At 40.6% G+C, this 15,822-nt stretch overlaps 1 protein-coding gene and 1 pseudogene across 1 annotated transcript in view; both read left to right on the forward strand.

Moving 5' to 3' along the window:
* Positions 1–15,822, forward strand: part of LOC111869272 (inactive dipeptidyl peptidase 10) — a 164,322-nt gene that overhangs the window by 112,069 nt on the left and 36,431 nt on the right. The window contains exons 3-4 of the mRNA XM_023860666.2: positions 2,117–2,428; positions 7,867–7,941. Coding sequence (XP_023716434.1) covers positions 2,117–2,428; positions 7,867–7,941 — 387 coding nt within the window. The remainder of the gene's footprint in view (positions 1–2,116; positions 2,429–7,866; positions 7,942–15,822) is intronic.
* On the forward strand, positions 5,582–5,700 carry LOC111869274 (annotated as a pseudogene).

Raw genomic sequence — 15,822 nt, forward strand, 5'->3', positions numbered from 1 at the left:
ACACAGTAATGAACATGAGGGTTCCAAAAAATGCTGAGAAGAACTTTAGCTGCACAACTGGCAGCTTCTCAAGAAGGGCCCAGATCCATGAGCGAGTCATGCTTTCTGCCATGCTCTTTCGTCCTGTATCGTATTGCCAGATACCTGTGTTGAAATATAATGTGTATATAATTTTATATCATCTCATTCCCTTTGTGGACATATATTGGGACATATAGACCCATTGTCAGGGAACGACTCAGTAAGCAAGCACGTAACAAATACGCAGCCAACAATAGATAACGTCCAGTGCTAGGCAACGGATGTTTTCTGTGGAGCCACCTCGAGACTATATAAATAATACAGAATAGAATCAAATCAGAAAGAGATTGTGAATGGAGCGAGTCCTCGGCAGTCCAGAAAGGAGGGTTGGGCTGAAGATATATTGTAATTTAGTATGATTAAAAGAGATTGTAAAAGAAAGTGTTAATAAATAAAATCATCCAAGCCGAACCCCGTTTATTATTAGTCACGCAGCAATAAACACGTGATAATATTGTCACTTTTTGAGCGTGACTATAGACGGGGTCTGGATTGGAGATTGGATTTATTGGCCACTTTAACACACGACTCATGACTACACTTAATTAAAACGCCATTGCTAATCATGGCACTTTCCTAATCAATACAGCATATGCTAAGTCTTCACAGTCTGCTTAACTTGTCGTTTCCCGGTAACAGATCTTAACAATGGAGATCCTTCTAACTGCACCGACTATGTCTTCTCTTCACAGATTCCTTACAACTCTGAAATCTTGCTCCGAATTTCCTCTTGTAACATTTCGTCACGGATCGCACAGAAAACATCTTTATTTATTTTATACTCCAATCGCTTCCGTGAGAACATGTTTGTCTCAGAAGGCGTTACTCAGTAGCGGCTGAGTATATTTGCTTACTAAATACCTGTTGCCTAGCAGCGGATATTGTTTCAGTGTTTGTTTCGATGTCGTTACTCAGTAAAAGATCTACGCGCTACAATTCCTATTCGTTTTACAGGCCATGATCCGTTTCTTGGTAGTTCCAAAGTGAATGAAATGTGCGCTTATATGAGAAAGTCATCGGTCCGTTTTTCTTTGATGAGAATATACTTATAAGTAATTCATTTTTGGACATGCTGGAAAATTATGTTCTGCCACAACCCGACAACAACTATCTTATTCTTCAATTGGATCGCGCCCCTTTTCATTTTCCTCATACTGTCCGTGACTGAACTTGAATTTCCTAGGTCGATGGTTAGGAAGAGGGGGACCAATCGTGTGAAATCTTCAGTCTCCTGATCTTACTCTTTGGACTCCTTCCTTTGGGGCTATGTAAAAGACCAGGTAAAATTAAGGTAAAGCTATCCCTGTAACAGGCCGTGGAGACTCATATGGTTGTGAGACGTCGAGGCTCTCACATTTTCTCTAGAAAATCGGCTCACAGATGGCTGTGAGTTTGCCAGCCCTACACCCCGGCCGCCCTTTGCCCAGAGGAAGATTCCTGGTACTCATTTCTGTCAGAGGCTGAGTCGACCCCAAGGCCTTAGTGCGGCTGGAAGGATTACGCCAATTGGAAAAATTCAGTGTCCTTATCGGGAAACGAACCGGCGACCTTCCGGCTTGTAGCACAGTACCTAAAGCAACTACGCTACCTCGTTCCCCAAGAACCAGGTTTACAGCCAAAGTGTCAACAAGCTGAATGAACTCAAGGCACGGATGGCTGCAGCAGTTACCAGTTCTAACATACGATATGTTACAAGTCATTTGACGAAAGGTGGGTTGCATTCAGGCCTAGAGATGGCGCTCACAGTGAAGTGTTTCGTCCCAGAAATTTGTCTACTCCTGTGCATGAGAACTGTTACAAGTGAAAGACAAAATACTGCAAAGAGCACCCTCGTATCTATTTTCGTTCCTACACTAAAGATGCCTGAAATCCCAGGTTATGATTGGTCAAATTTTGTATCATTATATGGCTTATGTGTTCTCTGTGTCTATACATGCCTTCTCATGATACCTGTACCGATGTTTGGCCTGTGGCGCTGTGAAAATTTTCGTGTTACGTCTGTGCGATCCCTTGTCACGATTATGTTTCTGCCCAGGACCTGGTGCTGGCTGGCGCGAACGACAGCAACAACTGGCGCAGCATCGTACTGTCGCTGCTGGTCATCGGCGTCGTGATTGTGGGCATCCTGACGGCGATATATTTGCTGGGCTACGTGGACGAGATGCTGTACTGGAGTGGGCGACGTATGAAGCTGAGCGAGTACCTGCAGGGTGACCTCACGCCGCGACGCATGCCGCCTGTCTGGATCTCGCACACACATTTCGTATTCCAGACAGACGATGGTGCGCTCGCCTACCTCGACACCAGCAACGACACGGTCTCTCTCCTCGTCACGAACCACACGCTGGTGAGTCAGGACACTTGGTCATCCTTGTACAACAGAGCCACAGCTTAAGAAACAAACTCCGTGGCCTGTAGTCGGCAAGCGAATTATACCGATCGAGCGACCGCCGCTTGTCGGCGAAGTTAGTGCTACCTTTCGCGAATAGAGGGTGTCGCGTGGTAAGTGCTACGGATTCCCACGGCAGTTAATATCGGTCTTCTACACCGAAGACCACAGCTAAAGAACTAGAATTGTACAAGGCTGCCATTTGAAGTCTTGTACTATGTGTATAAATCCAGGTATGCTGGCTGTTACACCTCAGGGGGGAGGGGGTGAGAAATAATAATTACTTGGGTCTGTCGTTACTCATTTCCTACATCGGCGCTACACTCGGCTGCCGTCGGCTGTCTTAGCTATGGTAGCTCGGGATCGGTCGAGGACAGGATGGTTACTGGCGGGTGAATCAGAACTCCCTGCGTACATTTTCTACTATGTACACTNGTCATATATTTGTAGATTTGTTAATTACAGTTCCATAAAAATAAGCCTACTCATAAAATATCGGCCTAGTTACATTCTTCCACATTTAGGTAAAATTACTTCTCACATATTGTAACAGATATTCTTAGTATCGCAATGTACAAAACTATCCCTGTAACAGGCCGTGGAGGCTCATACAGATGTGAGACGTGGAGACTCCCACATTTTCTAGGAAGTGGACTTACAGACGGTGGTGATTTAGTCAGCCTTACGCGCGGGCCACCATTTATCCCCATGAAGATTCCTGGTACTCATTTCTAATAGAGGCTGAGTCGATCCTAGGTTCATAGTGCGGCTGGAAGGTTTAGGTCAATTGAAAAATCCAGTGACCTCATCGGGAATTGAACCCGCGATTTTGCGGCTTGTAGCATAGTGCCTCAACCAAATGCTTATTTATTTTATACTTCATATAATGACTGCAGTAATTCGGACTATATAGCGTCAAATGGTGTGATCATTAATAGTTAATAATTAATTGGGGAAGTATGGAAAGAATGGCCTGAAGGTAATATGAGGAAATGTCCGGGAATTCACCGGGAGGAACAGAGGAAAACCACTAAAACTTTAAGATTATGATAACCGATATTCGAGCTGAGCTTGGAAACCGAGATTTCTAAAATACGATGCACGAGTTCTATTAGTTCGACAGTAACGATCTGTAATATTATTGTGTCCTTACTTAATATATCCTTTTATACTCTAAAAAAATTATTCGTTATTGCTTCTCACAGCTTCTTCCTGTGTACTTGTATAACTACTAATCACTTTGTAATTAAAACATTTATTACATTATACGCAATTGCTCATCTTAGAAAAGCAAAGGAAAACATAAGCCCATGCTAGAAATAGTGACACATTCGAAATTTCGTATGCATCATTCCAAAGATGGGCTGTGTCAAATGTACGTACTTCTTCACTTCCGTCTTATGCTTCTATCTTTGATAATTTTAAATATGATGGCGCTTGTTCTTTCTGTACCTCACATATCAAAAACACAACAAATACAAATAAATCCTCGAAGTTTACAAATGAATTCGAAAAGAAAGATACAGTTGAATAATTCAACTTGAACTCTTAGTACAACAAAGCTCATGTCTCGATCCAAACACAAATCAGAATGCAATTGAAAGGAAAGTGAGTTCGACCGAGTTCGACTGCGGAAGGCCTTGAAGACGCAGCTCGGATAACAGTGCGCCTGCGCACTTTTCTCTGCCTGTTGCAGTACAAAGGACTTGTAAGCTCGCCAGGCAATGGGCTTGCACTAACGTGGATCAGTTCAATCTACAGATTGAGTCTAATTTACTGTCAAAGTTTCCGTGGTGTATAAGTTTCAAACCCTACGTGCAACGAAAGGCGCGTAACTTTAAGTTGTTTACCATTCTGCAGTATTGGTTCTACAGGTAATAAAACTTTCTGAGTTACAATTTCATATTTCATAAGCAGTTTTATTATGTTCTAATTGTTCGAAAATTATTAGCCAGTAAATCTCGACAATAATTTAGAATCAACCTGTACTATATATATCCTTACATCTCTCATCAGTAAAAACAAATTTAAAATTATCCTGCTCACCTACATCATCATCTGCCAAGTGTCTTCTTGCTGTGCTTCCCTGCATTCATTCATTCATCAGTAACCTGTCAAGACGACAGGTCCACAGTCTCTTCCAAAACAGTTTCTCCACTTGATGCGATCTAGAGTTTTCTCCTTCAAATGATAATATCCTCTTCTGTCCCCAAGGTCATCCAGCATCTTCATACGTCTTCTTCCTCGTCTTCTAGTCACTTCTATCTGCCCCTCTAACTTTCCTTCAATAACTTCTTTTAGAAGGCAGTTACCTCGTAAGACATGACCAATCCAATTAGCCTTCCGTTTTCTTATTTCGTGTAGGATATTCCTCTGCTCACTGACTCTAAATAACACTTCTTCCTTCCTCACATAATCGGTCCAACTGATCTTCTCCATCCTTCTCCAACACCACATTTCTAAGCTTTCCAGGTGTTTCTGATCTACTGCCCTAAGTGTCCAAGTTTCAGCCCCATACAAAGCAGTGCTCCAAATTTAGCATTTCACTAGTTTCTTTCTCAAATTTAAGTCCAATTTTCTGGTAAAAGGATTCTTCTTCTTGCTAAATGCAGCTTTTGCCACGGCAATCCTAGATTTAATTTCACACGTACATCTTCCATCATCTGTTAACAAGCTACCCAAATATAGTATTTAAAACATTTCACATTCTCCAGTTGTTTTTGGTCTATATTTATTGTGACTAGGGTTGGTTGTCTCGAAATTTTCATTGCTTTTGTTTTCTCCACATTCATTTCCATGCCATAGCACCTTCCAATTTCAATTAATCTATCAATCATACCCTGTACCACAGTTTCTTTCTTAGCCATTAACACAAGGTCATCTGCATATTTCACAGTTTGAATAATTTTCCCTCCTAATTTGAAGTCTCCAAGCCCATCCGGAGCTTCTTTGGCATTCGCTGTACAAGTTGAACAAAATTTGTGATAAACAGCATCCTTGTCGAACTCCTCTTCCAATCTGCACACTTCTTGTCTCCCCTCTGTCCAGTCGTACTCTTAACTTTCTGAGCCATATACAATTTGCATTACATATAACTTTTAAGCTGCAATACACAACAGCTATACCATGTTGAAAACACCGGTTCTTGTCCGGCCACCGAAGTAAAGCATAATTGGACATGGTTAGTACTTGGATGGGTGACCTACTGGGAACACCACGTGATGTTGGGTTTTTTTTTGTAGGGCAAGTGAAGATTACTTGTATTGTACTGTGAAATTTTTTGAGACGTATGTGCTGTATCTTTATTGAATGTATGTCCGTTTTTGTAAGCACTGCCACCAGGCATAAGTCCAATTACAGTAAAAAAAATATATATATATCAATGTTTGTAAGCTAAGAATATTTTGTTTAACCGTTAGATTGCAATATTAGTGACAACGAACTTTAATTCACAATTTATGTACAACATAAAGTACGCTGTAACATTGAGACAGACACCAGTTTCTCTCATTTGCTGCAGTTGAGTTCGAGAAATAATTTGCCCTTTGCTTGCAATAGAAAAGCCGAAACATGTGAACGTCACAAAGCAGATAAAATACTTTTGAGTGGAGTGGTAATGAGGTCTCAGCAGTTGCTTGACCTCAGTCAATAATGACAGTCGTATCGATAAATCGATACATCGATATTCAAGTGTTTTCTCTGAAAGCTAGTTCATTAATCAAGATCGGAGATTTTATATAAATTCCTCACTTGATGAAACTCTGTAATCAGTAATTATCTAATGGGTTTGTTCGGTTTCTCCGGATATCCGCCAATATTGGTCTGTAAAGCCCGGTTCACATCGCAGCGCGAAAATATTTGCTTCAGTGCTAAAAGCATGAGCTTGTGTTGTTGGTCCACATGGAATATTTCAGCTACCTTCTGCAGACCACGGACTAACCGTCCTTGCAGAAATCTGGACTTATCAGAGAAGAAGGAAATGAGGTTTGAGATAATCTGCATGAAGTGAAGCTTCATGTCTTATACCTTCTAAGCACAGGCCAGTTATTATGGACAATTAAATGAGCGACCATGTAACATGCACGGGTATGGAGAGGTAGTGACAAGTAGAGGTTACATTTAGTTTAAATTCCTGAAAGAAAGGTACCGCTTGGGAGCTTTAGGCTTGCATGGGAGGATGCTGCTAAAATTGAGGTTAAAGGAATATTGTGTGAGGATGTGTGCTGGATTCATCTGGATCAGGGTACGGCTCAACGGAGTGATCTCATAAAACTTCAACTCCCCCCCAAAAAGGATTATAATTTCTTGACTAGTTGAAGGACTGTTAGGAACTTTTTAAGTAGGGGTTAATTAGAGAGGACTATAGCAAAAATAACAGCAACAAAAATACCAAAAGCAATTATGCGAATATTATATTGGATATTATATTTTTCCGCTAGCCTTCATCACTAGCTCTTCCTGACGGGTACTCCCCCATACCCCCTCTACATCTGATGGCGGAAACATTGTTTCCGGTAAGTTGTGTGCGCGTAATGTACTCTAGAGAATGGACAATATCTAATGTAAAGAAGGTTATAATTCCCTTGTGTCGCGATACGCTTTACTTCCTCACGGCTGGAGTGACAGTCTGCGCAGAACGTGCATCCTGAGGCAGCTTCTAGTTCAAATAAAGACTACAAATCAGGAGCGAGAATATGTCATGGCCGCCGTTTGCCCGCTGATAAGAGAACTTCTGAGCGAAAGGCAATGCTAATATTGCCATCTTACTTAACGTACAGTTGACATACGAGCTTTATGACCTAGTCGACCTCCTACGATTGATTATTTGAAATAAAAAACGATCTGGAGTACATGGGACTCCACCTCCACACCACTATATGCTTTAATCATGTTAGGCTTAGACTCAGCGATACATCTAATTATTAACAGAAGTCGAAGTTTCAAGGCTTCACACAGAAGTCAGCCAGTGGCCCCGGTGCTGAGCATAATATTATATATATTATAATTATACTATATAATATTAATATTATCATCCCATCCAATCACATGTGTTCGAAGTGGTATCTTTACTGTGAAGTGCTTCGACGAAAGTTTTACAAGTATGTGCCACTATCTGCATGCCTGTTACACGTTAATTTTATTTCAGCCTTCTAGATGTAAGCACTATAAACAATTACTCGTAGACGAAGACTATATAATATGAAGCTCTTGGATGTGTTATTTCCTCCAGTCCAATGTTCCTCAGTTGTTATTAGGTCAAAGTATTTCTTTCCACTCAATAATATCTCGTTTAGATTGATAAATTTAATGCTAAATATAAAGGGCTATGACAGAATTCAATCACCCAAACTGCCACTCCCAGCAGAAGCAAAACTCACTCGTCTGTGTGTCCACAGCGGCAACTGGACGTGAAGGGATACCAGTGCTCCAGCGACCTGAGGTACATCTTGTTTCGCCACAATGTCAAATCGGTGAGTATGAGCCAAATGACTGCCTGCCCACATATTGCAAAACGCAGGATAATGCACATAACCACCTTTATATGCCATTCTCTTTTATTTAAAATCCCTCCTCCTCTTAGCATAGTTCCATGGTAACAAATATGGCGAGTGTTGAAGAGCCACGATGAATTAATGTGAACTGCGTCCAGAGGCAGACGCTCGAAATACGTATCATTGCAAATGTTCAACAAATAATAGAAGTGCATTAACTTATGTAACTGTAGGTTTGACAGATTTTATATATCCAGGCAGAAGTACGTGTATTTAGAGTCAAGTAGGCACCTGAAATTTTTTCTAAAAAATTTTCGTCTCTACTCGATTTCTAGTTACTTTGTAAGGGTGAACGGAAGAATTGCGGTTTAGTTAAAAAGCGAGAGCCCTAGTCAAGAGGGAGGAAACACTGACGCGAAGGCAAACCTGGTGAATATTTCCTTGTGACAGACAGCCAGAACACAGAATACACGATAAGCCAGGGCAACACTGCAACTCATTTCCAACCGTGAGAGTATAGGGCCTGTACCACAGACCTCCATTGAAGCTCTTACGTATTTCCATGTATGCCAGGAATGGCTACTGAGTCTAGCCTGTAACTTGGGTACCCGTGCATACAATAATAGAACATGTGTCCAGATTTATACGTAGTATACCAATACTGAGTTGGACAAAATGTACTCTCTGAAATATATATCTAACTAGATCCTCGGAGGAGGGACCTCTTAAGAAGCCAATATTCGCTCTGCTGGTCAAGAAAATCCCGGTCTTTATGGAATCCTAAATTTTATTACCCTGTTAACAGCAACCCGCTACTAACCCTATTTTAAGCCAAATTTATCCAGTCCCAACCCTCGCACTCCATAAATTTAAGGACACATTTTTGTTGTCCGCCCGCACACCCTCGGTCTTTCAAGTGGTCTCTTCAGACCAACATATGAGAGAACATATATATCTGTATATGATTAATATATGTACATACGTAACATGTATACCTACATAGAATTATACCATAGATAATATGCAAAGTCCAATATACTATTCCAATAATAAATCAACCCTTGTCACAAACTTTAGGTACTAAAGATAAATTCTGCAGCAAATTCTAAAAAGTGCTTTACTCACCTGTCTGCAATCTCGCTGCTATGTTTGCGAGAGCAGATGGACGGTGAACCCATTATAGTCTGTGCATGACTTACAAGAACAGAAATGCATAGCATAAAAACATCGTTTTATTTCGTAAACCACAATTTGTATTATGTTCATATAAATCGGATACAAATTTGTATATGGTGCCAGAGAGTTATCCGAAAATAATTAAACATTTAAAATGCGATTTGTGAGATTGAAGCCGACCAAAGTGACTTACCAACATAAATAATCATAATTCAACATAAATGTAACAACAGAGTGGGCACCAATATGCAAACAAATGGGGCGAAGGCCTGGGCTCCAGATGAAGAAACGAACTACATCTAGATAGGGCTGTCGTAGAGGTTGATACCCAGCTGCTGGTTTAAATGTCAAGATATTTATTTTAAAAGATCTAAGTTTAAAGTGTAAGGCCCTTAATAAAATATATAAAATATGCTTTAAAGCATTTATTGTAATGTGAGAACTGAGGTTCTCTGTTTGCGTTGGAGATGGTCGCATCAGACTCCTCTGAAATACTGGTTCCTATCTAACTACAATACTCGGTGTCCAGAAGAAAGGGATCTTAATTCACTTATTATTATTTCCTTCAAAATATTTCATTCCTTTTAAGTATTACTATCTCGAAAATACTTCAAAGAAGATATTTTTAAAATGTAATAGGTAATAGCGGCTCCGGTCTAGAAAACCGAAATAAATGGCCGTGGAAATTCGTTGCGCTGTCCACGAGACACCCTCTATCCGCAAAAGTTTGCACTAAACTTCGCCGACAAGAGGCGGTCGCTCGGTCGGTATAGTTCGCTTGCGGACTAAAATCACGGAGTTTTATTATATGACAGGTTCTATGTACATTGAAATTTTAAGAATATCAAGTTCGTTTAATTTCCAGTCTCTTCGAGATGAATGCGTCAGCCTCTTTAAGTAAGTGCATCTCGTCAGCCGTTCTTCATTAAGTTACATTTTGGGATTGTAAAGATACCAGTAAGTAACAACGAATTCGAATTCGTGCCATTTCTTTCGACATAGAGTTGCGTATCGGCTGCACAGGACTCTTGTTCTTAGGATGGAATGACTGATCTAGCTAATTCTGGAACAACACTGCATATTTTACGAAGAATGGAAGCATTGTTGCAGAGCTAATTAACAGAAATATACCACAACGCGTTGATATAAATAGGGAAATATTTCCTTGCAAAGAAAATAATTAAATTTATTCCCCTGAATTTCGTTAAATAGGCTACTCACATCTGTCGAAATATGTCACAAATCAGAGTGAAAATTACTATGAGGGACATACGACAACAAGAACTTCAGGTGAAGGAAACTTACATAAGAGTTAACGTCGAATTATATCAAATTCGCTGATGGAGTCATAATATAAGACAAAACTTTATTAGATCTTTCTGTAAAATCAAAATTGCTTAAAAGAAATTTGTTTAGGTCTATCATACCAAATTTCATTAAAACCTAGGAGATCGTCTGTGTGCTACTGACGGACACATAAGAAGTAAATTAACAGGTGCTTTTAGAGGGGTTTTACAAAATGGGCCAAATATTTCTCTCTTCTAGCACTTGTTTCCTCCTGCTTTGCTCAAATATGAAGTTACTAAAGCAATGAGTACTCCAACGTGGACTGGAATTTTTCTGCTGTTTCTGCGTTGTAATTTTTCCGTTCTTTATCCTCTGTATGTAATTAGACAGCTGTAACGTCTTCTGCGTCCTTCATTATACATATGTACGTGCATAACCCCGGTCGGGGCGAAAGACTTGCATATTATGTAACTGCCTCATTCCTCTTTTCGTCTCTTTCTTTTTAAGCTTTATGGCTCCAGAATTTTATACAAACTTCTTGCAAATCAGAAAAAAGGCAACTGTTTCATATAGCAGTGGATAAAACTACTAGAAAAGAAAATTGCATTTATAAATTGAAGAAAAGAAAACAGGAAGCTGTGTAATCAACATAAAGATGAGAACAGAAAGTTATGATTATGACATTTCTAAGACCGCCAAAATATATAGACTGGGAAAATTTAAAAAGTGAAATATTTTGAATTGTAAAATTATCTTCTTTTCATAAAATATACTAAACAAATTAAAATTATTTAACTCGTTCAAATTTACATTAAAAATCTTTCACACACGCCATAAATAACTGGACTCATTCTTTTCGTATGAAAACGTTTGAGTGAATTTTGTAACAAACATTACAATATAAAATTTGTTCTGCAGTCTGATAAACATAAACCATTCAATTAAAGGTAACTAAATTCTGTATTATTACAGACACTCGTTTAATAACTGGTTATATTTCTGTCTTTTTCTGCTTTTTTTCAGCAAAATCAGCAGAATATTAATATTTTAATTAATTTGCAACCTATGATCTGACACATGTTTGCATGTGCAGGTTTTTGCACGCAGTAGTCAAAGCACCGAACTGATGATTATCTCACACACACAAAATTATTATGGGAAACTAAGCGTGTCGGAAATATATGCTCTTAAACAGTAAACAAATGCTTGCGTCCTACAGAATGAGATATTTACAGCAATGCTTGAAACACATTGAATTATTTGACGTTGCCTTTATCTTTTCATGAGTGGAGTAACACAGCGCTAGCAGTGGGTCTGCAGTCCTTTGTGCACTCAAAACTGACGAATCAGCATAAGCACACTATTTAATACAAAATTTAGCTTATGCATATGCCTAAACAGATCATACTCATTGCAGCCACGATTTTCGACTCATTCTCAACGCTGTGGAGCCTAAAAATTTCGAAACTTCCGCTCTTATCCGTCCGTACGCAGAAAACAATTTGAAAACCGAAGAATGCCATCTTTTTGGATGTGGCTGCAGTCATGCGATCAAGCATATTCCTTGCTCACGGATCTTTCTATCCTGAAGGTGGAGGCGATACGTTCCACCGAAACGTCGGTTCACATAAGATCTACACGGCGCCACATCCCAGAAGACGGCAGTCTTAATGGTCACGGCCGTGGAACCCTCAAATCTTGCAATTTGAAAACTGCTAAACGGATTTAAAGAAATTTGACATAATTGGTTTTAATACTATTTTTCCATCAATTCCAGTTTGTTTAAAATAGGACAAAAATTGCTGACACCTACGTGAGATACAGTACATGCGCAACTCGTTAAGAGTTTGTAGGAGACAGGATTATTTCGAACGTACGTAGGAGAGAAGAATGGAACTCCCTCTTTTTATCCAACATATTCTTTCGACATTCATGCGGTTATCGAAATAATTAAAAGGATGTTATGAATATTTCGCTACTCGTGTACACGGCGGTCACCGTGATCTCTCGATCGCGACCGAAGACTAATGCGCTCACTTGTTCTCGATAATAATTACACGAAGCTTCCTCCCATCTAAATATATTGGTTCACTAGCGAAACGCCCACTGACAATCCATCGGGAAGTCCCATCATTTGTTACACAATCTTTCATACCATCAACTTCCACTTCCTTCTCCCGTATCCCTCTCCAGTTCTACGTGCCGTAAATTGCCGCATCTAGTCCGACATTTAAAGCCAGCTTCTATGAATAACACGCTCAGGTAGTCAGCCGTGAACAGTCTCCTCTATGTAGCATATTATGCTTCGTATATCCATATTAAAATAATATCTTTACTCACTGAATAGGCGGGGCACGCGGTAGGGTTGTGGTTAAGGGGCTATGCTACAAGCCGGAAGGTCGCGGGTTCAAGTCCCGATGAGGTCATTGGATTTTTTTCAGTTGACCTGATTCTTCCGGCCGCACTAGGCCCTAACAGAAATGAGTACCAGGAATTAATTAAATAATTTTCCTGGGGATTAAAGCACGGCCGGCGGGTAAGGCTGACAACATTACCGCCATCTTTGAGCCGATTGTCAAGATAGTGTGGGACCCTCAACGTCTCACAACCCTATGGGCCTTCACGGTACAGGGATAGCTTTACTTTTTTTTTACTTTACTCAGCGAATAGGGAACATTTTTTTATTGCTAGTGTGGGACCAAGTCTCTTGTACTGCGGCCACTTCTGGCCTATTGCATCAGCCCCAGATGATAGGTGAGGGTGATTGTGGAGCAATTGGTGGAATGAAGATTGCCAGGGGAAACCGAAGTACTCAGAGAAAACCTGCCTCAGCGCCATTTCGTCCAACACAAATCCCACTTGACCAGACCTGGGATCGAACCCGGGCCGCCGCGGTGGAAAGCCAGCGACTAGCCCCTTAAGCTATGGCGCGTCCGAATAGGCAAGATACACCGAAACGAAAGACTACTCATTCGTTCGGCAACTACACTGAATTGCACGGAACTAAACATGGAACTGGCGGTAACTACAATATACAGGATGTCCCAGGAGAAATGGACCAAATTTCGGGAGGGTGTTCCTTGTGTTAAAGTATGCCGATATAACCCAAAACACCTATGTCCAATGTTGAACGGTTACGGAGATAATGGCCAGAGAAGTGTCAAACTTTGACCGGTGTTACACACTTGTTGATTATAAAATACATATTAAAACTGACAGGAATAGGTGGATTTTGTAATGTTAATAATGTACGTAACATCAAACAAACTTGTGAGTGACTAGAAGCCATAAAATTGAAGTACAAATTAGTCGCTCGCCATGTCATAATTGTCCTTAGGGTTTCCAAGCACATGACACATGACTGGCAAGCGCTGACGTAACATGGCTCACTGCGCCTTCTGGTATAAACAGACTACATAACTGTATTAAACGTACATTCACGGAAAATCTCTTTTGGAATTTCGTTTCCGTTATCTCATGTGGATTATTATGGGGCCACGTACGCACATTTTGTAAATTATTTACACCGTCCAGGGTAAAAGACGCCTCATCAATGAATAAAATGAAACTTAACAGTTCGGGATGAGCACAAATCCATACGCTGTGCATGGTCGCCTGGTTCCAGATGTTGTACCCTTTGATCATGGTAAGAATACAAATCTTCATCATGTAAAGTTCGCCACACCTGCATACGTGATACGCCGATGCGAGAGGCCATTCTAAGAGTGGACAGACGCGGACTTCTCTGAACCATCTCAAGAATGTTCTCTCGTCTGTTTATCTTCGTACATCCTCCCTTTCAGAGTGCACAGAAACACTTGCAAGAGAACCAGTATCACGCGCAATGTCTGGTGAATTCGCGTAAATACACTTCGATATGTAATCCTTCGATCGTGAAAGCGCTTTTGGTATTCTTCAACAGCAGCAGGTGGATTGTCACCGCAAAATCCACACACAAAATGCATATCACAATATTCCACGTATGAAAACACAAAAGGCATTTCAGCAACTCCGCACAACTAATTACCAAGCATTTCCGACGCGGCCGCAACGTACTCTGTATGTAGCACTTGAGCTTACGGCTAGTGTGAATCACCACACTCAAGGACAAACATAGATAAGACGTCTCAGCTGACAGGTACAGTCCGTGGACCCGCCAGAAGACCACACTATTCTCGGGCCATTATCTCCGTAACCGTTCAACTTTGGACATAGGTGTTTTTGGTTATATCGGCATACTTTAACATAAGGAACACTCTTCCGAAGTTTCGCACATTCCTCCTGGGACATCCTGTATACGAGTGTACATAATATGTTGAAAAATGTCTTCTATAAGAACAAATCTAAGTAATATAAACTGAATATAACGCATATTTCGTGTTCTGTTAAATTCAAATTCATAATATATATGTAGGAATTTTCATTACATTAACTTCAGCTATAAACATGATAAGACTCTCTATCTAAAGCATATTATATACAGAGTGTTTCACGACTTTAGGGTATAACTGGAGGAGGTGATTTCCTAGGTCTTTGTGATCAAAAAAGTTCATATAAACATATGTCCGATTTTGGACGGTTACGGAGTTATGGCCGTTTTAAACTCAGAATATAAGGTAATGATTACTGACAATAAACGGAACAAAATAATAAACCAGGATAATACATGATACATTTAAAGTATGAATGTAAAGTTAACTTCGTGAAATTACCTTTAATTTTAATTGATTGGTGCTTAAGGCTGGCTTTCGAAAATGTCCCCGCCGGCCGCAACAAAGACTGCCGCTCGGTTGTGAACCGCGCTGGACATACCAACCCACCCCGCTCTCAAGTGTCGAGATAAAGAGAACGCGCTGTCTGTAGCTGGCTAAAAATAGCGATTCGCCAGCTGACAGACGCGGTTCATACGAGGGCGTGTACGGGAATGAACAACGGTCATAACTGGGAATACTCGGAATATATACGGTATATATACAGGGTGTCCCAGGAGGAATGGACCAAACTTCGGGAGGGTGTTCCTTATGTTAAAGTATGCCGATATAACCCAAAACACCTATGTCCAAAGTTGAACGGTTACGGAGATAATGGCCCGAGAAAAGTGTGGTCTTCTTGCAGGTCCACGTACCTGTCAGCTGAGACCCTTATCTGTTTGTCCTTGAGTGCTGTGAGTCACTAGCCGTAAGCTCATGCGCTACCTACCAGAGCCTACAGATTACGTTGCGGCGGGGTCGAGAATGGGTGGTAAATTAGTTGTGTGATGAGTTGCTGAAATGCCTCTTGTGTTTTCACACGTGGAATATTGTGATATGCATTTTGTGTGTGGATTTTGCGGTCGCAATGCACGTGCTGCTGTTGAAGAATACCAAAGGCGTTTTCCCGATCGAAGGATTCCATCTC

This window comes from Cryptotermes secundus, unplaced genomic scaffold (assembly GCF_002891405.2).
Source record: "Cryptotermes secundus unplaced genomic scaffold, Csec_1.0 scaffold18, whole genome shotgun sequence".
In the NCBI taxonomy this organism is placed as follows: Eukaryota; Metazoa; Arthropoda; class Insecta; order Blattodea; family Kalotermitidae; genus Cryptotermes; species Cryptotermes secundus.